The sequence below is a fragment of the Lagopus muta genome, chromosome 13, assembly GCF_023343835.1.
Source record: "Lagopus muta isolate bLagMut1 chromosome 13, bLagMut1 primary, whole genome shotgun sequence".
NCBI classification, from domain to species: Eukaryota; Metazoa; Chordata; class Aves; order Galliformes; family Phasianidae; genus Lagopus; species Lagopus muta.
In genome coordinates this window covers 2,422,075-2,448,166 of record NC_064445.1, presented here as the reverse complement: position 1 = coordinate 2,448,166, position 26,092 = coordinate 2,422,075, and the positions used below count along the sequence as shown (strand labels likewise).

The 26,092-nt window shown below is 48.4% G+C and overlaps 2 protein-coding genes across 18 annotated transcripts in view; one reads left to right on the top strand and one right to left on the bottom strand.

Annotated features, from left to right (window-relative positions):
• Positions 1–11,315, top strand: part of DLG3 (discs large MAGUK scaffold protein 3) — a 57,316-nt gene extending 46,001 nt beyond the window's left edge. For 14 of the 17 annotated variants that reach the window (XM_048959153.1, XM_048959147.1, XM_048959146.1 and 11 more), the window contains 10 exons: positions 98–274; positions 454–529; positions 1,114–1,213; positions 4,425–4,466; positions 4,845–4,895; positions 5,571–5,672; positions 5,753–5,925; positions 6,415–6,524; positions 7,265–7,356; positions 8,958–11,315. In XM_048959153.1, the coding sequence (XP_048815110.1) occupies positions 98–274; positions 454–529; positions 1,114–1,213; positions 4,425–4,466; positions 4,845–4,895; positions 5,571–5,672; positions 5,753–5,925; positions 6,415–6,524; positions 7,265–7,356; positions 8,958–9,064 (1,030 nt within the window). In that variant the 3' untranslated portion in view covers positions 9,065–11,315. Of the gene's footprint in view, positions 1–97; positions 275–453; positions 530–1,113; positions 1,214–3,594; positions 3,641–4,424; positions 4,467–4,844; positions 4,896–5,570; positions 5,673–5,752; positions 5,926–6,414; positions 6,525–7,264; positions 7,357–8,957 lie in introns of all 17 variants that reach the window. The other 3 variants (XM_048959152.1, XM_048959151.1, XM_048959150.1) reach the window with 2 other exon arrangements.
• Positions 11,316–13,004: 1,689 nt separating this feature from the next.
• Positions 13,005–26,092, bottom strand: part of TEX11 (testis expressed 11) — a 28,063-nt gene continuing 14,975 nt past the window's right edge. The window contains exons 17-29 of the mRNA XM_048959163.1: positions 25,693–25,817; positions 24,968–25,053; positions 24,301–24,348; positions 23,585–23,625; positions 22,513–22,599; positions 21,629–21,699; positions 21,041–21,157; positions 20,354–20,426; positions 18,752–18,901; positions 17,739–17,847; positions 16,685–16,805; positions 16,187–16,351; positions 13,005–15,165 (exon numbers count right to left, since the gene is read on the bottom strand). Coding sequence (XP_048815120.1) covers positions 15,094–15,165; positions 16,187–16,351; positions 16,685–16,805; positions 17,739–17,847; positions 18,752–18,901; positions 20,354–20,426; positions 21,041–21,157; positions 21,629–21,699; positions 22,513–22,599; positions 23,585–23,625; positions 24,301–24,348; positions 24,968–25,053; positions 25,693–25,817 — 1,265 coding nt within the window. The 3' untranslated portion in view covers positions 13,005–15,093. The remainder of the gene's footprint in view (positions 15,166–16,186; positions 16,352–16,684; positions 16,806–17,738; positions 17,848–18,751; positions 18,902–20,353; positions 20,427–21,040; positions 21,158–21,628; positions 21,700–22,512; positions 22,600–23,584; positions 23,626–24,300; positions 24,349–24,967; positions 25,054–25,692; positions 25,818–26,092) is intronic.

Here is a 26,092-nt window from a genome sequence, read left to right as displayed (position 1 = left end):
TTCATGGTGAGCACTTCATTCTGGGCCTTATGAGGTCTGCAGTGCTGTTGCTTGCTTGGTAGGGGAGGGCTTCACTCCTCTTTGTGCTCCTTTGCAGAGCTCTGTTTGACTATGACCGGACCCGGGACAGCTGCTTACCCAGCCAGGGGCTCAGCTTCTCCTATGGGGACATCCTGCACGTCATCAATGCCTCTGATGATGAGTGGTGGCAAGCCAGGCTTGTGACACCTCATGGTGAGAGCGAGCAGATAGGAGTCATCCCCAGCAAGAAGAGGTGAGTGCCCGTCAGCAGGAGCTGGCTCACGTGGTGCTTTGGTCCTGTGAGCCTCAGGACCCAGCTTCTGGGTCTGTGCTGTGTGGCAGATCTGGTGGTATCAGCATGAGGAATACATGCAGCATTATGGGCATCCCAGGGGCTTAGCAGCATCTCTCTCCCTTTTAACTTCCAATCAGGGTGGAGAAGAAGGAGAGAGCGCGGTTGAAAACAGTGAAATTCCACGCCAGGACCGGCATGATAGAGTCCAACCGGGTGAGTGCTGAGCAGGCTCAACGAGACGGTGTGCTGTAGTGGGGCAGGGTGAGTCCAAGCAGCTCTGTGCTCCCATGGAGGGCAGCCAGGGCAAGGAGCAGTGCAGTGGACTTTCTCAGGCACGGCTCCCCTCAGCAGCGTGCGGGGTGGGAGCAGAGCAGCTGGGGCAGCTGTGAAGGTGCTGATGAAAGACTGTGGTTTGGTAGCGGGGCATCCTCACGGTGGCAAGGGAGCAGAGCACGTCCCAGCACAGCCCCAGGCAGAGCACTGATGGCTGGGAGCTGACTGAAGGTGCCTGGTGCTGGCAGAGCTTCCCTTGCATGGAGTGAACGGATGAGGCAGGGAGAACAGCCGTGCTCCTCCTGCAGAGGCTCACCAGCTTCCCAACATCCCTAAAACACATTTTTTTCTCCGCACTTAATTTTTTTTCCCCTGCATTACAGTTCTCATGTAATCTCCATGATTTCATTTCAGGGTAACCGCCCTGACACGGCTCCTCATTGTCTCTTCATTTTAATTTTCCTCGCATGCGTTAAACGCCATTGTTTTTTCTGTCCTCCCTTCCATCTCCATCTTCTTCACAGTCGATCAAAACGAAACGTAAAAAGAGTTTCCGCCTCTCTCGAAAGTTTCCATTTTACAAGAGCAAAGAGAACCTGGCCCAGGAGAGCAGCGGACAGGAACGTAAGTAGCAGCTGGCCAGAGAGGGCAACGTGCAACCCCCCGAGCCCCACCTCCTGCCTCGGGGAGGGGAGATTTGCCACGTTCCCATAGCCAGCGAGCCCAGTACCTGCCTGCATTGGCCAAACTGTGCTGCTCCTGCCAGGCAGGCTGAGGCCGTGCACGTGCCCTGCTGTACCACCAGGCTGCCCTCCCAGCCACCGTCAGGCCCAGGGCTTGGTCAGGTTCTGTGCCCATCAACCCTGCTGGCAACTAAGGAGCAGCCTGAGCCTGAAATCAAAGCAGCAGCTCCCACACCACTTGGGGTGGATGCCAACCGAGTGAGGGACCTCCTGCTGCATTTCATGTCCCTGTGCACCCGCTGAAGTACCAGGCATGAGTGCCCTGTGCAGGCAGGCTCACCCAGCTGCTGCAAGCCCAACTGCCTCTGGCCGTGTCTCTGCACAGGCTGGCTCTCTCTTTCTCTCTCTCATGTTTGATGTCTTCATCCTTTCATAACTTTACACTTGCCTAAACTTCTGCTCTGCCTCCTCCTGCTCTCTCCCATATGCTGTGGGCTCTGCTCTCTCCCTGTGCCTGCCAAAGGCTGCTTCCCTTCCAGAGCAAGGGGTGGCTGAGCAGTGCAGGAGCTTGTCCCTTGTCCTGGGCTGAGGGGGAACATCCTGGCTGTGCTCACTGTCTCCCATAGAAGTGACTCTCTGCTACCTATTCCTGACAGTCTCCAAGCCCTTCCTGTAGGTGAAACCCCATGGCCATGAGGGATGTGTGCGCTCGCTGGCAGAAGCACTGCCCACACTCAGCAGCTGAGGCACATCTTGGCTGCAGATTTTGGGGAATACCCAGCTCTCACCCAGGGCTCCCAGTGAGGGCAGGCTGTGCCGCAGCTCCCCTCTCCCTGGCAGGCAGGGCTGTGCACAGACACATCTCGTGTGTAGATGAGGATGGGAGAAGGGGGTGGGGGTGTAACCTCGAGGCACCTCCAGGCTTGAGAGCTATGCTGAGTGTTCAGCTCGTTCCTCCAAGTCCAGACATCAGGAATGCTGGAGCCTGCAGTAGGCACCCAGGGAAAACTGAGAGGCAGCTGCACAGCTCCTCTGGAACAAACTCCATTGCAAGGATGAAACAGCCTGCCCTTGCTGGGTTAGGTGAGCAGCTGTGCCCAGCCTTTCCTGTTTCCAGGTGCTAAATTGCATCCGCTCCTTCAGTGAGCATTCACAGAGAGTGCTGCAGGCCTTGTGTTTTTGGGAAGAGGAGAGTAAGTGGGCAAGGCAGAGCAGTGTCCGTGCCCAGGTGCCAGCACGTTGTGTGCTCCCTTCTGGTGCCCTCCTGGGCTTGGCAGAGAGCAGCTGGAACCAGGTGCTGTGGGGCAGTGCCCACTTCCTTCAGCCAGGCTGCATGAAGGTCTCAGTGACAGCCAGCATGATGGCTGTGATGATGTGTGAAGTCTGTGTGCTCAGATTCCTGCAGGGCATGTGGCTGAGCTCACAGCATTCGCTGCCTTTGGCATGCTGGAGAGACACTGATGGAACAGACTTCAGCCATAGGAAGCTTTTCCTGTCCTGGTTCCCCTTGTTTTGTTGTGCAGCGTGGGCACCTTGCTCTGCATGCAGGATGTGGCCATGGCTGGTGCCTGTGGGAAGCAGTGAGGATGTGACCTGTGCTGGAGGTGCTGTAGCAGCAGAGAACAGGAGGGCATAGGGGTGCTGATGGAGCACAGCTCGGTGCCTGCAGCTGAAGGTCACCGAGGCACTGTTCTTGGCCAGCCCTGCAGTGCAGGACATATGGCATGGGCACGGGGCGGGCTGTACTCTTTGCCAGCAGCATCAGAGCAGCCCACAGGCAGCTCCCTTGCCAGGCTCTGTTGTGCTGCCCATCCTGTTGCACTGCTTGCAGCAGAGGGAACCTTTCTCTGTCTTTGCAGACTGTGCAAGTGTTGGGGTGTGGGCAGCTCATGCACACTGGTGGGGAGAAGCATCCCCTGGCCATGCTGATAGAGGTGTGGCAGTGCTCTTTTCCCCTCCAGAGGGGCCTAGGGGAGAGCAGAGCTTCATGCTGCAAAAGACCAAGTGAGGCTGTATGGAGAAATGCCTTGGGGCTGTGGTGAAGCTTCAGGGGACCCGCGATGGCCTCAAGGTGCAGCCAGAGGGGTGTGAGGGTCTGCTGGGGGGGTCAGCAGCGCGTGGTGAGATGTTGGTGCTCCACTGCCAGTGTCACCACAGAGAAATGTTTCTTAACATCACTTGCAGTTACAGCTCTGGGCCGTTCTGCACTCCTGTCACTAATGCTCATCTGGCTCTGTCTTCTTCTCCCCCTCCTCTCTGACCGCCCCTCTCCTGCGCTCTTTTCTCTCCCCCTCTCCCCCTTCTCGCTGTCTGTGAAATCAGGACTTCCCTGGGTTAAGTGACGATTATTATGGAGCAAAGAACCTGAGTAAGTGGAATTGCAACGCGCATCGTTCGCTTTCCATTGCCAGCACACGCGGGGGTGCCTGATGGCTGTGCTTCTCTGGGTGCAGGGCACGAGGAACCCCGTGGGTTTGGTTCCCTCTCCCAGCAGAGGACTCTGGAGGTGCTGCATTGGGGAGGGGATGGGCAGTTTGCTTGGGGGATTTGGCTGTGCCCTAAGCACACGCAGGGGCCTGCCCAAGGCACCCTCGGGAGCAGGTGGAGGCATCGTGCCATCTTCCTTTGATGGTACATGATTGCCCACGTGCCCAGAGCTGCTTGGCTGCTCTCCCCAAACCCTGCAGAGCTGCGCCGAGTGGGGCGGGCAGCAGGGCAGCAGCCAGCCTCTGTGGGGAGGTCACAGCACTGGGATCAGCCAAAGCAAAGCGAAGCCCCGAACTCTGTCCCATCCTGTCACTGTCTCGTCTCTGTGAGTCCCGGCCCCTCTCTGCAGGTAGCTCCCCACCCCTGCCCTCCGTGTGCATGCTGCACCCCGCCAGCCCTGCCTGCAGCCCCGCTCCCAGCACCTCCCCCATCTCTCAGCATAGCCGAGCAGAAGAGGTTCCCCCGCACATCCCCTATTTCCCCTGAGAGGGACAAAGGGCGAGAGCTGCTTGTTCTGCCCCAGCACCCCGCTCCCAGCCCTCCCCATGGGTGCCAGGGTGCATTTCTGGTGGTGTGCCCTGCTCTCAGCCACCAGCACTGGGTGCCAGCTCGTGTGCCCTCGGTGAGCGCTGGCTCTGAAGATGGTCTCTCTGGTTGCTTTGCAGAGGGCGTGACATCAAACACCAGTGACAGCGAGAGCAGTTCCAGTAAGTGTGCGTCTCTCCTGCTGTCTCACCTCTGTGTGTGTGTGTGTTTGCACTCCCATCTCGTTCTGTCCCCGTGGTTTCTGTTCGGAGGCTGTTCCTTCCTGCTGGTGGCACCGAGATGCTGGGCCAGCTGCCATCTCGGGTTATGGGGTGCAAGATAACTCGGGTCTGGCTGCAGCCAGTGCTCCCATTACATCCCCAGTGCTCCTCTAAGTGCCTGCAGTGTGCCCACAGCTGTGCCCACTCACATCCAAGCGTGCAGTGGAGGAGGAGAGGCTGATATTGGATGGGTGTGAGAGCCTGTCCTCAGTGCCAGGGGTGGCTGGGGCTGGGAGGCTGCTGCCAACATTCACCTGCCTCTCCTTGGCTCTGTTTCAGAAGGACAAGAGGACACTATCCTGTCATACGAGCCGGTGACACGGCAAGAAAGTAAGTCCTTGTGCTGGGTTGTGGGCATCAAACCCCTTCCCCTGTTTACAGCTGTGCTGTGCATGGCTGGCTGGGGTGATCTCCAACTCAGCAGAGCTGGGTTTGACCCCTGCTGAGGATGGGGTCAGGTGGGGGTTTGGAAAAGATTCTGCACCATAGGGCAGTGGGACAGGAACAGGCTGCCCAGGGCAGTGTCACAGCCCTGAGAGCTGGAGTTCAGGGGGTGTCAGATAACGCTTTCAGACACAGGGTTTGGGTTTGAGGTGTTGAAGCAGGAGCTGAACTGGTGAGCTCTGTGGATCCCTCCCAACATGGGATATCCAAGGATTCTGTTCTGAGCAGTACCCCCTCAGCAGTCTGTCCTTGCCAGCGTCTGTATCAGTCTCATAGGGCCCACAGCCTTGCATGTCTACATATCCTGGTTGTCAGCTCTGTGCCTCGAGCAGCAGAGCAGCTTTGCTCATCTTTGACTTGTGAGATTGTGGCACCTTCCCTGGAGCTGCTCCTGCACCTGGGCCAGCTGCACGCTGCCAGAGGGGATGGAGATGCTGTGATCCACCTGCCTGTGCGCATCGCCTGGGTTGGATGTGGATGATGTTGAACACAACTGGGAGATGAACTTCCACGGAGCTTCCCGGAGCGTGGGCTGTTCTGAGCTGTGGCTTTTGTTTGCAGTTCACTACGCCAGGCCAGTGATCATCCTGGGGCCCACAAAGGACCGAATTAACGACGACCTCATCTCTGAATTTCCACACAAGTTTGGTTCCTGCGTGCCACGTGAGTCCCCGCAGAGGGCAGAGCCCTGTGGGTTCGGGTGGGTCGCACCAGGTCCGCTCCTGACGCCTTCTCTCCTCCAGACACCACCAGGCCTCGGCGTGACAATGAGGTGGATGGACAGGATTACCACTTTGTCGTCTCCCGAGAACAGATGGAGAAGGATATTCAGGACAACAAGTTCATAGAGGCCGGGCAGTTCAACGACAATCTCTATGGGACCAGCATTCAGTCGGTGCGGGCGGTCGCAGAGAGGGTGAGTGTCGTTGGCCTTCCCAGGGATGCATTTGCAGTGTCCTTCCTCCCCCCATGCTCCTAACGAAGGGCAGCGATCGCATCCCTATGCAGCCCACGTGGCTGCTTTGCTCCACCTCAGTGCTTTGTCTCCTTCAGCCCAACTCCACCCAAACACCAGCACTGGGGCACCAGCTCTGTGTTCAGGAGTTCATGGGGCAAAGGACGCCAGCTGCTCTTGGTGGACCAGTAGTGTTTCCTGCATAAGGGTGCACTGATGGCTTGGGAATAGCTTTGTAAGTGTCCAGGGAAAAATTGAGTCCCCTCACCTTGCTGTGGTCCTGCCATAAGCAGACAGGAATGTAAGGGCTGTGGGAGTTGCCCGGTGTCTCAGGAGCAGAGTTTCACCTCAGTGGCTCCTCTCTTTTGTAAGCATGTCCCTGTGAGCAAGCTGTTCTCTGCCCAGAGCAGACTGTGTGGGTAGGTCTGATCCCAATCGTCTCCTTTCCAGGGAAAACACTGCATCCTGGATGTATCTGGCAATGCTATCAAGAGGTTGCAACAAGCACAACTTTACCCCATTGCCATTTTCATCAAACCCAAATCCATCGAAGCGCTCATGTAAGTGCAGCAACGCGTTTTGGGGTGGGTGGTGCTGGAAAGTTGGGCCTTTGTACTTCTGCTGCCTCTGTGCTTCAGAAAGCAGCACATGTTGCTGGTGATGCTGAACGTTCCCTGTACACCAAAGCTGGGCCCATTCCTGTGTCTCTGGTCTCACAGTTGGACTAATGCTGTGGGTACATCCCATCTCCGTGGATTGTTCTGATTTAAAAACCCTTTATTTGCACCAAAGAGGATTTTCTGTGGCAGCAGAGTAATGCTCCCAAACGTGTCTGATGGACCCTGCTCTGCTGGCCCCAAGGCAGCCAGGAGAGCTGCTGAGAGCCCGCAGTGCTGGAATGGCTGGAGATGTTTCCTGCAGCCCAACCCGCTGCTCATTGCCCTGGGGAGAACCTGAGTGTGCACATCTTCCAAGCATCAACAGTATTATCTGGGGGGAAGTTCTGTACTTAGAGCTGGACTTTAAGGTCAGAAGGGACACTGCTGGCACCAAGGGGACTGGAAAAACCCTTTTTCAGGCCAGCAGCCTTAGAACTGCTCATTTTGACATTGTATGAAAATGAAGGAGCCCAGGCAAGGAGAGTGGTGACAGGATGTGGAAAGGCAGGGGATTTCCCCAGTGGTCCTGCAAACTCAGAGGGCTGCATGGACTTTTCTATGTTCTGGCAACAGAGGGATGGTGGCATGGGCTGTTTTTGGCTTTTGTTCATTGCTGAGTTTCTATTTCTTGTGCATTGCAGGGAGATGAACCGGAGGCAGACATACGAACAGGCCAACAAGGTCTTTGACAAAGCCATGAAACTCGAGCAAGAATTCGGAGAGTATTTTACAGGTGAGCATCCCGAGTGCATTTGTGTGTGATGGATTGCCTTTTTCCAATTGGCAGCTGTGAGCTCCACCAGCACTGCAGGGTCATGAGAAAATGTCCAGCTCCATCAAAACAGAACGGCGCTCTGCCAGCACGGCCGCACAAAGGGCCTGTTCAGAGATCACTGGATAAGAGTAAGCCAGGTCTAGAGGAGGGCAGAAGTTGTCAGGCAGGATTTTCCAAGGTTGTGAAAGCCCAACGCTGGCTTCAGTAATAGTAATAAAAATGAAAAACACAAGAGGTAGGGGAAGGGCAACGTAGATCAGTGGATAACTGAGAATGAGAGGAGGGTCGTGTTTAAAGAGGAAAGGTAAGAACGAGGGACCCAAATGATGGAGGCTGCCCCGAGTTATTATGAAACATCTTCCATAAAGGACTGGAAGTTTGGCTGGCTTCCTGAATCTGTGTTGAAGAGCAGTCGAGGGATGGACTCATGACAGAGGCATCCTTGTGCGTTAAGGAACTAACGTTTGCAGTGTGATTAATGCTGGAAAATCATGGGCAGGCAAAGAGGCAGAGCAACTCATCTCCCATCTTTGCCCCCTTTGTGGTAACTGCGTCCTCCAAAGCCGAGGAATGGTAATCCTGCTAAATGCTGCATTACTCACCTAACAGCTACTGTAAAAAATCCCAGGCAGAACATTTTCCAAATACGGATCGCAGCTGAGAAAATGCAGCAGTACAAACAGTGTGAGAGCCTTCCTCAGAACTCTGCCTTGGGCAGCGCTTCCAGAGCTGCAGGCTGCTCCTCCAGGAAGAGCAAACACAAAGGAAATGTGCACTGCAGTCCTGCCAAACCCTCAGCACGCCATCGTCAGCCTCACGTGGCCACTGAGGCTTGAGGCTGACCTGGGGAAGGAATGCTCTTGGCTGAAACCCAGCCCGGTTGAAAGGAGTCTGTAATGGGCAGTGAGGTGAATGCTGTAGGAAATGCTGTGCCAGGACCTTACAGTGAGGCACTGGAGCATGGTGCTGGCTTGGCTACAGGCTGAGGGACCAGAGAGCTGTGGTCCATTTCTTGATGTAGGAGACACGCAGGAGCCTTTTGTGTTGCGTCCACGCTCAGCAGCAAGGTGCTGGGAAAGCACTGCTGCAGGAGCAGCAGCCAGGAGTTGGCTTTTTCCAGCATGGCAGCGCTGTCATGAAGCACAGAAGTAACAATCAGGAGCTCAGCAGGGGAACAGATCTGGGTGGGCGAATCCAGCACGCGAGGGTACAGCGCTTGGCTCCAGGTGGTGGGGAGGGGGGAGGCAGTGACCACGGAGCAGAGCTGCAAGTTCACACCCTGCCCTGGGCCCACGGCCTGGAGCTCAGCAGCGCTGGGACACAAAGCTGATTAGCAGCGTTGTGCAGAGCCTGGCTGGCACTTCACACGAGCCAGCAGCTCCGCTAATCCCCTCGGCCGCCCTGCATTAACCCTCTGTGTCACTGCGTGCCCATTCAGCCCCTCCAACGCAGGCTCTGCAGTCACTGTTGGCTGTGTTATCGGCCCCTTTGCTGCAGCGAAGGTCTTTCCATTGCAGGTGGCTTTGCTCAAGGTGGTTTTTTTTCCTCTCCTCTTTCAGCCATCGTACAAGGAGACTCTCTGGAAGAGATTTACAGCAAAATCAAACAGATCATCGAGGACCAATCCGGGCACTACATCTGGGTCCCGTCCCCAGAGAAGCTCTGAAGCTGTCCCCTACCTGCTGGGACCATCTCTGACGTCCCACCCCACCTGTGCCCTCTGCCCCAAGGGGGGGGGATGTGCAAACGATTCCTGCCCCCTTTTTTTAGATCGTCGCAAAATTGAGTTTTCTAGTCCTGTTTCTTTTGTTGGGATGAACTGATCTCATTCATCACGTGACTGTTCCCACCATCCCTGCATGGACCTTCCCACTGCTCCATTAGAGACAGATGAGAACCCATTCAAGAGTCGTTTTTTATTATTATTATTATTATTATTATTATTATTATTATTATTATTAACTAAACCAAGAATCCAGAAGGGAGGAGGCGGCTGAGGACTGACATAAGAAACAAGTGGAACAATGGACTCTGAGAACACAGCAGTGTCAGAGCTCCAGGGCATTTCTTCCAGGTGTGACTGCCTAGCAGCTCTGAGCAGTGCGACAGAACGGCAGCAAGAAGGCATTTTATTTATCTGTATATGTAATTTATATATAATATAGAGAAAGATATTATATATATATTATATATATATATCCGTGTGGACTAGGAAACCTGAGGGACCTCTTCAAAGGTACTGTGTGATTGCAAGGATCTTTCAGTTTCTTTGTCCCACCCGCTGAGCAGAAACGATCCTGGCAGCACCACGAGCATCTCCTGCTGCCCTGCCAGCAGCCCCAGGTTGGGGAGCAGCACAGAGCCCCCAGAAGGGCCCGGAGCTCTGGGCTGACCCAGGAGCCACAGACTGAACAGGAGGCTGCGGAGGGAGAGAATGGATGATGCTACATATTAAATTGCACATTGTTTTACATGCCACCGTATGTGTTTGCATGAAAGGTTTCCTTTTAGTTCTATTTTTTTAAGCTGATGTTAAACCAAAACCATATTGTGTTGCTGTGTTGGCTTTTTGGTTGTTTTTTTTTTTTCATTATTCCATTTATTTTTTTTTTCTCTTGTTAATAATGAACTGAACGGGTATAAAATCCAGTTTTTTAACTTATTTTTTAAGCTGGCTTGTACTGTAAATAGAATCCAGATCCGAGGTGTTTAGTTAGGAAATACTCTACCAGCCTCATGAAACAATGTACTCGCTGTCCTGTGTTGCTGTGGAAAACCTGGGATGGCAGGCTGGCCCTGGACCTGTGCTGAAAGGTGAATGATTCCTTCTGCTGTTGGCTGCTGCCACAAAGAACCCCAGCTGTGCTCCGGGTGGTTGCTCCCAGGCTTTCATATTAGCAGGAATGGGGCAGCAGCTGAAAGCCTTCCTCTTTCCTCCTTCCTTCTCTGGTGTCACACGTGCTGCTCTGCTCCCTGTGTGCGTGGTGGTGGCCTTGGGTGGGAGCTCCATCCTCCAGCACTGGGAGCAGGGGGAAGTGAGCGCTCACCTCCTGGTTCTGGCCTCGCTCTGATGTTGGGCTCTGTGCCATCTCTCAGATTTACCTTCGGGAACTGCTTTGGGTGCCTCCTGCTTGTGGTTTTGGGGGGATGGAGTCGTTCACTGCAGCATCCTGTGGTTTCCCAATTGAGGCAGCTGTTAGTGCTGGGAGCCGGCCCTGTGCAGAGGAACGTCCCTTCTGGAGGAAGCTTTGGCACCGGAGCGGGGCTCCATTATGGGAACAGGGCTGCGTGAAGCTGTGGGGCAGCTCAGACTTCAGGCTGCATTTTCAGGTGCTGACAGCCAAGGTGGGAAAGCCTCCTCCTTACAGACTGCAAACAAACAGTGCTCTCAGACAGAGGCAGGCAGCAGCAGGTAAGTCTGGGCCATCTTCCCTCCCCTTTCTGTGTGGGGCTAAGAGTGCAGCAGTGCCAGTGCCCTTCCCTGGAGGTCACGGCTGTGGGTGCACAGCTTGCTGCTGCACAGATGCTCTGCTGAGACACAGCACTCATCCTGCACCATGCAGAGCCTGCAGGGACCGAGCAGCCTGCTGGGCCAGAAAGCAGCGCTGCAAGCAGACACTGCTGTGAATGCAGTGGAGGGGAGGAAGGATTCTGCAGCCAACAGGGCCTGCCCTAAAAGAGTGAACTGCTGTGGGTCCCTGAAGCAGCACAGGGAGTGACACACAGGTCCTTGCAATGCTCGGCACACAGTTCTTGTCTCAGCTGTTTTTCTAATAGCCTGTCCTCAAGCCCCATGGAGGAAAAGCTGATGTACTCCATGGCACAGCTGACAGAAACAAATGGATCACGCCGCTCGTTGGTTACTGGTGTTTCTTCCAAGGAGACGTATATTTTTAATAAACAGAGAGTTGCACAGAGCTCTGCCTTTGAGCCCTTCTTGGGGAGTCCTTCCTTGTGTGCCAGTTCTGTCTGTACTCACCTGAGCAATCAGTGACAGCAAGCAGAAGTGCTGAAATGCGGTCACTGAGAGCAGCCTGGAAGAGAAAAGAAGAAAGGAAGCAGCCTTGCTCAGATGCAGCCCTGATGAGGTCACAGGAAAGCTCTGCTGTTGCTGCTTGATGTGGGTTGGATGACACCACCAGTGGCTTCAGGGCCACAGGTTAAGTTGTATGGGGCTGGTTCTACAAATAGGGTTTATGTGCTGCTGTGTAATGGCTTCTGTGGTGGATGTGAAGGCAGCAGTGTGCTATATATACACATGTGTCTGTGTGTGTATACATACACACAGTCCCACTAACACCCAGCATCCTTTTTCAGCCTAACGTGTTATACAGCAGATGACAAAAAGTTGTGAAGACGACCAGTTTCTGCTGCTGGTATTTTTACATACGGGGAGCAGGAGTGTTTGCTGGCAGACAAGTGTGATTAATGGGTGTGCTGTTAGCATTCCTGGCTGAATCTGCTGTGTCACCGAGCTCAGCTGGCTCAAAGGTGAGAGGGCTTTTGTTTTCCACAATCTTGAAGGCTCTTGTTTCTGCTCTATCTCTGCAGCTGTGGTTCATTAACCCTGCGCTCCTCCCTAAGCACAGGAGTGCATAAGTGCGATGCGATGGGAGATAATTTAATAATAGCTTTCTCCAAAGGGTTTTTTTCCTTCCCCATTGATGCCTGATGTGCAGGCAGCTGAATGGCTGCATGCCTTACAGCCACGTCTTCACCTCCCAGTGCTTGGCAGCATCAAGGATTGCTCCTCTCTGCATTCCCAGCAGCACTGGGGCACCTGCTGCAAAGGAGGTGAAGTTGTCACGTTGCAGCAGTCTCACTGCATGAAGCACCCTGAGGTACTCCTGTTTGTATCCCCTCCCTCCCAGATGAAGGCACGGTGTTTGACTTGGATTGTTTAACACTCATTAGAACCGTGGAGCTGTTTGGGTCGCTCAGTGCAGCAGCTGCTAATGGTGGAGGCATGCAGGGGGGGATGATGATGGAGTGAGTCGCAGCATGAGGTTGGGACCACACTGGGCTGACCGTGGTATTTCCTCCCTATTCTTAGTTCCAGGGCTACTACTCGACAAAAGCTTCTGCCCAATCCTCTAATGAGCTTCAGTCCTCTTCCAATTAACTTGATTTCTGTTTACTGTAATCACTTCAACTCTCCTGGGCTTGACCTGAGCACTGGTGGCCAACCCAGCCTCTCTGCCTCTCCAGAACATTGCAGCCTTTGCCCTGACAAACGCTCAGCCCCGATGGTGGGAGGAATCCCATCACAGCCCCTGTGGGACATTTCAAGACTGCACTTCCCATGCTCGTCCAGGCTGCTGCTGCTCCCCAAACAGTTAAGATGTAAGAAAAAAAAAGGGCATAAGTACTGGCTTGAGGCAGAGGGATTTGTGAAGTGCTGCCCTGGAGGATGCATCTGTGTGTTCTCAGAGGCTGCACTTCCACAGCACACCCTGTAGTTCCCACAGCGACGTGCAAAGCAGAAGCCACCGCTGCAATGCCACCTTCTGGAGCCATCTGCTCACACCTCAGGACAAGCACCCGGATCCTCCAAGCAGAAACCAAGCTGCAGCACGAAGCTGATCAATAAAAGAAGACGTGAGGAGCAAACAGCACTGAGTTTATTTTTCCTTCTATCCCTAATGGGACTACAATGCAACACTCAGCCTAGTAAGACACCCACTGCACAGACCAGCCTGCATCTACACCAGCAAACAGCCTGCAAAGAAGGGTGTTTGCACACAAACTACCTGTTGGGAATAGGTAAAATAAACTGGGAATCCAGCTCATTAAGGTCTGATTCAACCTGGAGAGGAACTCTTGCTCTATTTAAAAGCTATGGTAAATATGAAGCCTGGAATAAAATGCACAATGCAAAAGATGAGCAGCAAAGAGTTAAGAAGTACTGTTACCAGCAAGTCCCATTCTGCTAAAGTCTGTAGCATGAGAGAAAGCAAACTGAGCTGTTAAAAAAATAAAAATGATCACACAGTTCTGGCTGTGGGCAAAAACACATGAAATGCTTGCTATCTTCCAGTGGCTGTATGCAATTACCTACCACACTCACTGGGCACACAACAACCTCCTCACCTGTCTGTGCAAACCAGAGCTGAGGGCATCATTAGAGGCAGTGCAGAGATGCACCAGCAGCAAGGAGTACCTGAACTGTATGGCACCCGTGGTGGCCAGGTACAGGGAATGCAGTGTATGCCTCCAACACTGGGACTGCAGCAGAATTCAGTGCCATTGCTGAGGCCTGGCTTTTGAGGGGCTCAGAGGTCTTTCTCTGACAGACAGCACGTTGTGCATTAAAGAGCTGAAAACAGCTGCTTGCAGAGATCTCAATCACTTCTAGCTCTCTGGTAAGCAAACATGAGGACCCTAAATGCCAGTAGGTGCAGTGCCCCTCACATCTTCAATTTCCCCTTACAGAAACAGCAGAAGAATCCCCATAGCACACACGCCCAGTTACAGATCACCCAAATGTATGCATGGCTCATCACACAAAAGACAGAATCTTCCATATGTACTTGGTTGTGCATTATGGCTTCTTACTCCCCAAACTGAAAAGCAATCAGTGTGCACGTGCTAGCTATGACAGCTACCCGCCTCACCTTCTCAAGAGGCACTGATAACCTGAACCTGTGGTTTTTGTTCAAGCACCCCATCAGCTTTTTGGGTGGCTTTGTGTTGGCTTTTTTTTGTTTAAGCTCCTATAATAAACACCTTTAGCTGCTACACCCCACAGAACTCAGCACTCCAAAGCCTTCATTGCAGTGCACTGCCCCTTTCTCCCATCCCAGGCAGTGTTACTTTCTTCCAAAGGACTGAGCACATCAGAAGCTACACACACTCTGACCTTGTGCTCATATGCACTCAGTGCAGCCAAGATTTGTGCCCTGGAGGGGGACACCAAGATATGTCATGGAGTGCAGTACTGAAAATAACACTCAGACCATTTATTTTCCGACTTCTGAAGCTGCTGATTAAACAGCAGAGGTTGCACAGAACTACGATCTAAGATCTCTTAACCTCACTCCATCATCCCTTATCCAGGCTGAGGTTCAGATGGGATGTATCACTTCAGGTGATCCAGCTGCAGTTGGATGCATCCATTTACCAGCCTGTGTTTTTATGTGGATCTGGGGGCACTTCATGCTGAGCTCTGACTGCTGCAGCCAGCAGTCCATAAAAAAAAGCAGTACATAGCAAAAGCTGTGGCTTTCTTCTGCGTGCTGGGTAGCACCTGCTCTTTTCTGTTCTGAACTGCCATCATGGCAAACAGCTCTGAATTCTTGTCCCCACTGAGATGGACTGAAAACAAAACCATCTGATAAATATTTATGCAGCACGGCAGCTGTGGCATCCCAAGGAGATGCCTGGTACTGGAATACTTCCATGGCTCACAGTGCCACTTACTACTAAAATCAGGTACTTCAATTAACCCCTGACACAACAGCAGAACCATCTCAAGAGAAACTTACGTATTTATTTCTGCTACGCAGCTCCACAGAATGAAATTCTCCTAGAGGGAAACAATAACACAAATTCAATCAACACATAACTTAATAGCCAACAAGAGGGAGATTCTGGTTTCCTTCCCACTGCTCCTGTGCCCTCGCAGAGCTAACAGCCTCCTTCCTCCAGCAGGATGCTTCCAACTGCTGTCCTCCTTTCCTGCAGTTGTGCTTATCATTATTCTTCATTTGGAAGACACTCTTTTACTCTGTCCAATTTGTCCAGAACCTCACTATAAAGGCCGACCATCTGGAGAATGCAAGCACGATGGTTGATTCAGTCAACAAGGATGTATAAAGGAGAATCATTCAGTAGGTAATACAAAGCAGTGGCAGGGAACAGGAGTAGGGAAGTAGGTGGGAGACTAAAGCCAGCTTCTGAATCTAGAATCTTGGATTGACGCAAAGATTTTGGCACAGATTGAAACACGGGGCTTTAGCTTAAATCAGTGGCACCTCACAAAGGTGGATTTACTTATACTGACATAAAGCACAGCTTATAGCTGAGTCTTCTATCAATTAATGAACCTGTTCTTATTGTATTAACTGATGTGCTTAAAACAACACAAAGGTTGCAACCAGCTCCTGATTGTCTCATAGACGAGAGAATAAACCATGACTGCATGCAGCCAGGCTGTACTGAGCTGCAATCAAGACAGGAGCACCAGCCAGAACGCTGCAGACAGCAGCTTCCTTGTGACTAATGAAGAAGCAGCATTGCTGCTTTCTGCAGAGGCACTGGCTGTGGAATTTCACCCTCACAGACTAAAGAACAAGCTTGCAAAAATTCATGCAACAGGTGATTTAAGTACAGTGGTACAGCATCCTTCCCTTAGTGAAATGAGGCCGTGGTCACAAATCGCCTCACATCTAGCTGTGCAGTCCTGTCAGTAAAGACTGCATCACTCCTTCCACTGTGCATCAAATCTATTCCAGTCTCACCTGGAGAAAAATCGATTTTGGTTCCCCCAAAATAGGCAAGGCCAGGTTGGATGGAGCCCTGGGCAGCATGGTTCAGTGTAAGATATGGAGGTTGGTGGCCCTGCATGCAGGAGGGGGGGGTTGGAGCTTCATGATCCTCGAGGTCCCTTCCAACCAAAGCCATTCTATGCAGGTGCCACGCTGCTCCTGACAGCCTTTAAACCACAGGCAGTGGTTTCTTCACTCAGATCCACACCTTCACAACACCATTCCACTTCTTCCCCTCCACAGCTGACTTCTACCACCACATACCCAGGCATCCACTCCCATTTCCATCTGCTCACACTTACATGTCCCTCGTAGCTTTTCTTCAGCGATCCTAAATGATTGAGGAAACGCATTCCTAATCCACACCACTGCTCTGCTTCCTGATATTTACCAACAGTATACTGAAATATCCCTGTGTTCCAGGCTCTTGTCATCAACCAAAGGATCTCCATCTCCGGATAACTATCCTGGAGTAGCAAACAGAACGGGAGAATGGTGGTGCTTTATTTTTCCCCTACACAAAGGACAATTCTTTCAGAGTTATCACATGCTTCACTGAAACTTGGCCTGAAATATCTCTAAAGAAGCCTTACAAAAAAAAAATCAAGAAAGCCATTTCCAAAAAAGCCATTTCTACTGAGGTAACTTCAGTGCATCTTTTACTGAAGAAGTCTAAGCTGCTTCATAGATAACACTGCATAATGTTTTACCTACTAATTATTCTCAACTTGATGAAAAAATAAATGTTTTAAATGTGCTCAGAATCATTTCCCAATCTCCTGTTTTCTTGTTCAACTTACTGAGCTGCTGACTACATTCAGAGCATCTTCAAAGTAGCCCCACACCTCCTGCAGCACACAGGCATCCAAGTCTGTCACTCCGGTTGGCAAAGAAAGATTAATCAAACTATGCAAGCAGTTGCTGGGAATCAAAACAGAGTGAAAGAGGAAATATGAAATACCTCAAGCACAGAGCAAACAGCATTTTAGCACCTGCAGCACAACGACTCGTGCCTCTGATTGCCATCCTGATGCATCCACCTCTGTGCTTACTGCACCTGTATCTGTACAGACACCTTCTCACTCATGCAAGCTGTGCAAAAAGAGACCCGAGAGCAGCTGTTCTGTATTGTAACTGCTGGGCTTATAGCATTTTCATGGGATGCTATGCATAACAGCAAGGAAAAAAGAGAAGACCCTCAGCTCTTGTTTGTGAAACGAGAAAAGTGCTCAGCATCCTCACAAAATCAGTAAGAAATACACAGCTTCTGAAAACAGTGTGAAAAGGGAAGAAGAGTAGCAATGGCTGCCTCTGCCCACTGGTTGCAGCACAGAACTCAGGAAGAAGGAAAAAAAATCCTTTATGAGATAGAGCTGAGAGGGAAGGACAAGCCTGGTTGTTTGTCAGATCCCACAAGCTACAGCTGTCACAGAGCTGGTTACCCAGCAGAATAAATTGTGCATGTGCTACAGCATCTTATTGCTAGCTTACACCTCATGGCTTTCTTCTCAGCCTTTAATTTGTCTTAATTTTCTAGTTCACTACTTCACTGCTGCAGAGAAGCATTTGGAACAAACACTTGTATAACAAGAAGCAGCCAGGAATGCTTTCTAGATCATTTTCTTTCCTCAATAGATTCACTTATTGCAAACATGACCTTCAGAAAACATGCCCAGCAAACAGGTTGCAGTCATCACACCTGTTAGACAGACACACTGCAGTGGCAGATTGGTTGGCCAGCAATTCAGAGGAAGTTTAAACATGAGCTAAAACCCACCTTTTCCAGCTGAAGACTTTGTTCCCTACCACATTTCAAACCATGGGCTCCCGACAAACGAATGTGGTAACACTCACCTAAATTTCACAGCATCAGTGGTAGTTTGCTTTCTGTAAAGGCTCAGGGCACTCTTCAGAGCTTTCTTACACAGCACAGGATACCGAGCTGGAGGTTCCATTGCTAATGCTATAAAATAAACGTTAAAAATTAAAGAAATGGAGAAGAAGGAAATGACTGGAGCTAGACTTGATGGTCAGCATTTGCTCATTGCCTGGGCAGGTCACAAGCCAGTGCTTCTCTGCCATCTTCTTAGCTGTAGACTCATCAGTGAGGACTACGAGCAGAAGCACAGCAGATTGTCCACTGCTGCTGCTTACAGTCAGTGCAGTAACCCCAAAGTAGCAATGGGCTCTACAGAAACAAGGATCATCTTGATTGTCTCCTAGGGCATGAAAATCTACACTTTAAAATAAGGCAGCAGTGGGATTTGAGTACAGCTTTTCCCCCACGTGCATCTCCTTAAGACAACACAGAAAAGCAGGTGCTTACACAACTGTGCAGAATCCCTTCCAGTTTTGCCATGGTGGATCTACATTTTACACATCTTTTTTTGTTCTTATGCTGTATTCTCACTGGAACTTTGTGATGAAGATGAGGTGTAGCTATAGAAGGATTATTTACAAGTTAACTACACTAAGCTGAAGAAGCAAAAGCACCCTAAAATGCCTGTGTTGGAACATGGAGCAACTAGGGCTGCTCTCTGGCCTTTGCCAGTTTTGGAGCCTGTTAAAGTTTATCTGAACAGCTTGTTCCAGACTCGAGACTTCTACAAATGTCTCAGGTTCTAGAAATCAGAGGACATCACAAATTACTGGTTCATCATCCACGTAACACAACGACATTTCAAAGCACAGATCTCCTAATACTGCTGAGATCCTAAGCATCTTTGTTTCAGGACACAATATTAAGCTCATTTCCTGCACGATGTACCATACACAATAATCCTGGTCACCTCAAATGTAGAGGAAAGAGTGGCTTGAGCTGATTCTCATGACTTGAAGAACTATAGAAGAACAAATGCAGTCCTTACATGCAATGATTTCTAGTGTCTTGATCTCTACGTGTGGTTGCTCCCACAGTGACTCCATGAAGTTATTGAGTGCTGGATCATTAAGCTTGGATCTTGCTTCAAATTCATAGAGCAGCAACAAAGTGTCTGTTGGGTCTTTAGAAAAATCTCCTGTAGGAAAGATAGATTTGCCTGTATGTAATGATTCATTTTCTTCAAGCTAAATTGTGTACAAGGTCAATATTTTACTTCCAACAGGCAGGAAAACCATTAACAAACATCCTCAGATTGAACAGCACAGGAAGTAGAAACTGAGAAGTAGTTGTGGATGGAATCCCCAGATGCCAAATGCACAACCCCACCATCCCCATGCTTCAAAGCCACCCCCAAAATCCAGGTTGTCTGTAATTGGCTGAATGATTGCAGCCTGGACAAAAGTAATAGCTACCAGGAAAGCCAATGGCACAGCCAGGTAAAGCAGATAACAGAACATCACTGCCTGAAAAGCTTATGAATGATGTTACCATCAGCTTTCAATTCTTCTAGAGGACTCGTCCCCTCTCTGGTAGGAAACCCTCAGGAAAGAGAGTGGGAGAACAGCAGGACCACTAAGGCACAAACCAACATACATGCCAGACCAGCCTGTGCTATCACCAAGACCTTGACTCTTACATCTAAAAGACATTCTCAGCTTCATCCAGAGCAACAGGCTTGTCCACACACTGGCTAAAGTCTAGAGAATAGAGAAGGAAGAGCCAGGCTCCATTCCACAAACCTCTACAATAAAAACTGCCATCTAGTGAAATGTCCACATCCAGAGATAATCAACCCAGTGGGATTTTAGGGATGGAGATAAGGAGAACTCCAAATCCAGTCTATATAATGAACCTTTAGTTCAGAAACAATAACATCTGGGGGGAAGGAGGAGCAGCAAGTAAATTTTTTGACAGAACTTAAACACTAATGCATCTTACAATGGAAACTCAGCAACTTCTGAAGCCTATCACTGAAAAGAAACCAGACCACAGGGCAGACAAGGAATGCCTGATAGAGTTTTTCTAGTGATGCATGACCAAAAAGAGGAAGCACGTAGCCTCTAAGCTAACAGTCACACAGCATGCCAGCTGTCAGCAGCTGAAAGCCCTCCGTTCTCCTGTCATCAGCCTGAGCTGTGCTGACATGGAATTGCCAAGGAACAAAGATGGGTTCTGACACTTGAGAACGTGGCAGTAGGTCCTTCTGTATTCTCCAATGCCTTTCAAGGGAAGAATCAGTAAAAGTATTAAAGCACACCTTACTCCAGACTCCAGTGCAAGAGCGGAGCCAGGAAAATTGTGCAGATCTGCTACCAGTCTGATTAGAGCAAAGAGCTTCAAGTTTCCTAACAGTGAAGACAGAAAAGTCAATCCAGTTCACTCTAAAAGATCATTCCCCCTTCACAGCACCTGTACAGCAAAAAGCCAGCAATGACATACAAAAAAGCCACAGCTGGCACTGTAAATTCTCATGCTATATTGTCCCATATGTCTCAGCACTCCTCAGCAATGACAGTAGCTCCACATGCCCTGTATTTTCAGTGAACACAGTGACTAATTGTACTGACACACACATTTCCCAGCTTACCCGTTAATTTCAGAACTTTCCATATCTCTCTGCACGCCTGGAGATGTTGGAGAGCCTGATTCCAAAACTCCACCTGATTTACAAGGAGTTCAAAAGATTTCTGTTACAGTCTTACAGGAAAAAGGACCATACAGTTCACAACTGACAAGAGGAGAGACTTCCCCATGTCTAAGCATTTAATAAATGCAGAACCTGCCTAACATCATCCCCACCAGCTCCTGGGGGGTTGTGTTCTGTTTTCTCTCTCTTCTGTAATGACCTTCACTACTCAGGCAAAGCCTCTTCACACTGAAGGTTCTGTTACTTCAAAAAGGACCACGTGTCCCTGAAAGACATCATCTGTTTTCTCTTGAACATGCAGTAATCTTACTGAGACTGATAAACCACTGCTCACATAATAAACAAGGTAGACTGAAGTTCCTTTAAGAATAGGCACTGTTGACCCCTTGCTGATACAAACCTGCTCAAATCTATTTAAGTCAATTGAATTACTTTACAGAAATCCAGTATTTTCAGTTCTCTGGGTGTACTGATCCTACTGAATTATGGAAGGTTCCCATGCTTGCACTTTCCATATCTCCTTCTGAGTAAAACAACTAAGGCTTCAAAATCAAAAGTAAAAAAACAAAGTAGTGAATGTTCATTTTGTGGATACAGATCAAATGAGGCAACAGAACAACGCCCTACCTGCTCAGAAAGTGTTACTTCTTGTCTCCCCAGCTCCAGATCAATTGCAGCTGCCATTAACAAGCATGTCTTCTGAGCAATTAGAACCGCCTTGTCAGAGGGACAGAACTGGGATAACTGAAACAAAAATAGGAGGTAATGGGAACTGTGCCTATATAAAGCAATTTGCATGCTGAACAGAGGATTGTCAAGTGCCTTCTATGGCTTTTTCAGTACAAAGGGTGCAGCAGTGTTGGAGTTAAAAGAAAAGATTATATATATATATATATACACAAAAAAAAAGCACAATGTTGGTAGAAGTTCTGCATGGAGATTTGGACTCCAGTACTTGTCAGTGTAAAATGTTTCTATTCATGATCCAGCTCCCATACATGAGAACAAAGGTACTTCAGGAAGATCTCACTGAAGTCTACATGTCTTGCCATAGTCTCAATGCTCAGGTTGTAAAGTATAACAGTGGTTAAACCTTATATTGCAAGGCCATTTTTTCTGACAGTGCTCCATTCTCAGAGCACACGAGGGCTTCTCCAAGGAGATACACGGACGTAACTTCTGACAGCAGCAGACTGTGACAGTGGCAGTACATACCTTGAAAGACAGGACAAAAAAATCCCTCATCTTTGCAGGGCAGTCCTTGAGCTGCACAGCTAAGTTCCAGGCTAACAAAGACATAAAAACCAAAGGTTAGAAGAACAGTCTTAGACATGTTACTGGTTATGCCCATCTAATCTCCAATGGGCAGAACATATCGTGCAATTCAATTTCTTCATCCAAACGTCATCAACAGGTCACTTAACAGCAAGGGATACCTATGCCAGTGATTTGTTAACATCTTATTCCTGCTTTCAAATCTTGCTTTGATAATTTCATCCCCATCCAGTGTCCATTCTAACATGTATTCTCTCACAAGAGCACGAATTGCATGAAGCATTTTCTTGTCAGTAAACAAGATCAGAATCTGAATAAAAATACTGCCCAGTATTCCCAAGTATTAAACAGAACACAATCACACCATTCACCACTGATGGCAGCACATTCTGAGCTTTCTAATGCTGATCTAATCTGCATAAGAACATGCATACTCAGTATTTGTTGCTATTTTTTTAATTAACAGTAATTTTTTTTTTCAGAAAATCACTGGTATTCCCTATTTGTGTGACCTTGCATTTGACTTCAGTAAAAGTCAAAAGGAGAAAAAATAGGAGCCCTGCATAGCTGCATCATGGCACAAAGAGCTGCTGAGGTAACGAGCAGGGTCAAACACCCCATCAGCCACACAGACCTCATGCAAGTATTTGTCTGAGTTGAAATATGAGTTACAGCAGGCAGCTTCAGAAGACAGAAAATGACCAGACCGCTTAAAGCAGAGACTGCCAAAGGTGGCGCCTTCCATAGCACTGCACCTTCAAACACTTCCTTAACATCAGCCTAAGTGGAGGTGATTCACTTTAAGTCTTAAGAGTGCAGCTTACCAACTTTTCTAAACCAGTGGGCTTCTGAAGTCCTTACATCTCTTGTCAAATTCTCCTCTGTGAAAGGCTCAGCAAGTTTCTGGTGAGCTGCAGAAAATGTGTTCTTTAGGAGACAGGTTGCATTTTCTAAGCAGGACACAAACAATTCCAAGTCTAATAACTACATTACAAATATCACTTTTTCAAAGCTCCCATGCAATCCCTGATGAAGGGTTATTCTCACAGCTTATATCTAATATGACTGACCACAAAAGCTTAGAAAACAAACTTCAGAAGGTGTCTCAAACAGCATTTAGGATAAGATGTGAGGCTCCCAGGAGCTACTGCCTCTTCAAAGGTTATTGGCACTGAAGCCTAATGCAGAGGAGTTTAACTGAATTTGCTCAAAAAGTTGGGTGGGGATTCAATTTAATAAGTGTTGTTTAAGGGTTTTCTTCAAGGAACATTTGTTTCTTTTACTTCTCTGTTCATTCTCTTCTGTAAGCCCCAGTCAAGAACGGCGAGAACAGGAAAAGTTCAGTACTTCATTAACTTTCTTTTCCAAGACAGGGGAAAGCAGTAGAAAAGATTAATGAAATAAGAATTTATGTGGATGGGAAAATCTTCTGTAAAACTCCTGTGTGTATTCCAAAGCAAACAAGACAATTCTTTTTCAGTGAATGGCACAGCTTAAAAGTAGCACCCGATTTTGACAAGGCTCTCCTCATCTTTCAGCAATTTGCTAAAGCTGCTTAAAGTTTTCTAAGCCTCCCAAGGCAAAATTAAAACCAAACCTTAAATACCTCCCAAAACAGCTAAAACAGCAAAGACCATCACTGGCATTTAACTGACACCAACAGGAAGCTGTGCTGCTAATTGATGGAACAAAACCAAACTTGTTCCTTTCTGAAGACACCAACTTTGTTTCTGCCTTTAGGATTGAGACCCAACCCCCCAGCACTGCTGAATCCCCTGTTTAACTTGGGGAGCTGAGAACGTGGGCTGAAATAAGGAGTCAGCACAGACCTGATAGTGTCACAAAACATTCACAAATGGAGGGATTACAGAAAATGTAAACACAACAAAAACTTACCCAAGGTCAGATAAGTCAGCATCGACTTGATGTCTTCATCTCTAAAATGGAGGGAAAAAAAAAATCAGGTTTTAGATAACATTTGATTAATTGTCTTGCAATAGAACACATTATTGATGCAGGAAGACAACAGCTCCTTAATAACAGATACAATCATTCTTCTGACAGATACATCAGGCATTAGAAACCTCTGGCATTTGAAGGTGCAGAGGGCCTGCAAAAGATTTTAGTGACAGCAGTGAAGGTAGAAGTGTAGGAGATTTTCTCAGTCAGTAGGATGCAGTTGGGGGCTACAGGAGAATCTGATCTCACTGACATCCCCTGTCTTCTTGCCAGCCACAATCCAGCAGTACAGCTCTCCTCCTTCCATGCTATCACACACACAACGTGGCCAGCCTTCAGCAAGGGAGGTCTCACTCTCAAGTTCTCACTCAGAACTTGTGTAAGATATCTCAACCTTGTGTCGAGGTTAAAAAGAATGCTTAGCTCATGCTCCCATTAAACAATAAAACTGGAATGCAAAAAGCAAGTATTTAAAGGAAAGGTGATACAAGCAGATGCCTCTGTGTGACACCATTAGTGCACAGTGGGAAGTCATCTGGGTGCACTTTTAACTAGTAAAAAACTAATCTCTTGATTACTCCTAAGGAAAAAAGTCTCTGTTGCAGTTTGTATAATCTGTCTGCCATAAGAACACATTTTACAGATGTACTCACCTTTTCTCTTCTTTTTCTACTTTTGACAACGTAAGACGAACCAAACATCTGAATGTGAGAAAAAACAACAGTGAAGAAACAAGATTTTTTTGTTCCAACAGTGTACTTTGCCCTCAGGTTTCAGACAGGATCCCACTTCCTTCTTTATGCCATCAGTCCACGTAGCTCACAAAAGAATCTGGTGTCAAGCTGAGAAGAATATTGTAATATTTCCCACCCCACTGCCTTATTTTATATATCATTTTGTTAAATCAGGTAATAGAAAGTAAATAAATGTACTTTCAAAAAGGTTTCAAACAAAAAACGGAAAGAAGAGGTTTTTCTTGCAGTGTTTGTTTTTATAAGCAGTAGAACATTTCAACAAGACATCACTTCATCACAGGACACAGCTGAGCTGGTATTTTCACCACAGGAGTTGCTGCAATCTCAGTCGAGTTGCTGTTGGTCGTTTGTTCAAATCACAATGAAGTCATAAACTCAGAGCTTGCCTGGAAAAAGCCTGAAATGTATACAGACTGTAGGAGTCTGGGCCTGAGGAACATCCCCATTGTGAAAAGCACTGCTAACTAATCCTTCATCTGCTCTGCTTTCCACCTTCCTCAACAAAATCACTTCTGTTGGAAAGAAACCAGAGTTCCCTTCCCATGTAAATATCTCACACCCTCACTTTAAAGCTGCAAATACTTGTCGGCAGTCTTGGGAACGTTCAGACAGGTGCTCCAGAGCTCTGATAGCCACAACTTGTTGATCATGCTGAAAAGAAACAAACAAAACCAGCCATGAAAGCACAATTTGTATACAGCGTTCTTGCTCAGTTTCCACAAAACAAAACAATGAAGAAAAAGAAGAGCAAAAGATCTGCACAGAGTTTCCCTCAGAGCTGAAAGAAAACCATAGGGAGGGACACAATTCCACGTGCAAAGAGCCTAAAGCAGTAACAGGCTCAGTACAACTTGGCAAGCTCTTCATGCCTTAGAATGCTATACAGCCCTACAAAGCATCCAAAAGATAAACGAGTTTCCAGTCCTTCATCATTGCCTTATGTAATTTTGGACAAAATCCCAGGGGTAGGGAGAAATGTAACATTTTGCTGAAGAGAATTTGACAGAAACACGCCATGACATTTCTAGATACTAACATTTACAATTCAGAATCACTTGTTCTCCAGAAAAATAAGTATATGTTCAAATAACAGTTTATTCTTATATGGAGTCAGTTTGCACTTTGCTTTACACAACGCATCTCAGAACATACAGTGAGACTTTGGTCACACAAGCATTAAATACTTCAAAATGCATGACGCAGAAATACTAAAAGTAGGCCAGGTTACAGAGGTTACAGCTGTCCTACTTATAGATTAAGGCAAAATAAAGACAGTGTTTTCTGTTCTACCTCTAAAGCAATTTGGGCAGCCAAACTCAGGAGGTTACTGCTCATACTTTCATCCACTACCAGCTTGTCTTCATGTTGAGATGGCTTTTCAGCTAGCTTCCCCATTTCAATAATTGCTTCCACAGCTGAAATATACATAGAGAAAAATCAGTTGTTGGGGTCTTTTTTGTTTGGTTGTTTGGTTTGTTTTTTTTAGTGGAAGCAATGGGAAGGTGTAAAGTTCCACTGTTTTAATAAGGCTTTAAATACAACTTGTAAAAAAATAAAGTCACAGCCTTTCATAAGAAGAAAATCAAGACAAGAAAACCTGACCATACCAGCAGCTCTCCACAGCTGTGCATTTCTTCCTAGAGGGGCCAAAAAGGCATTCTAAGCTCCTAGTCTAAGGAAACAAGGATGC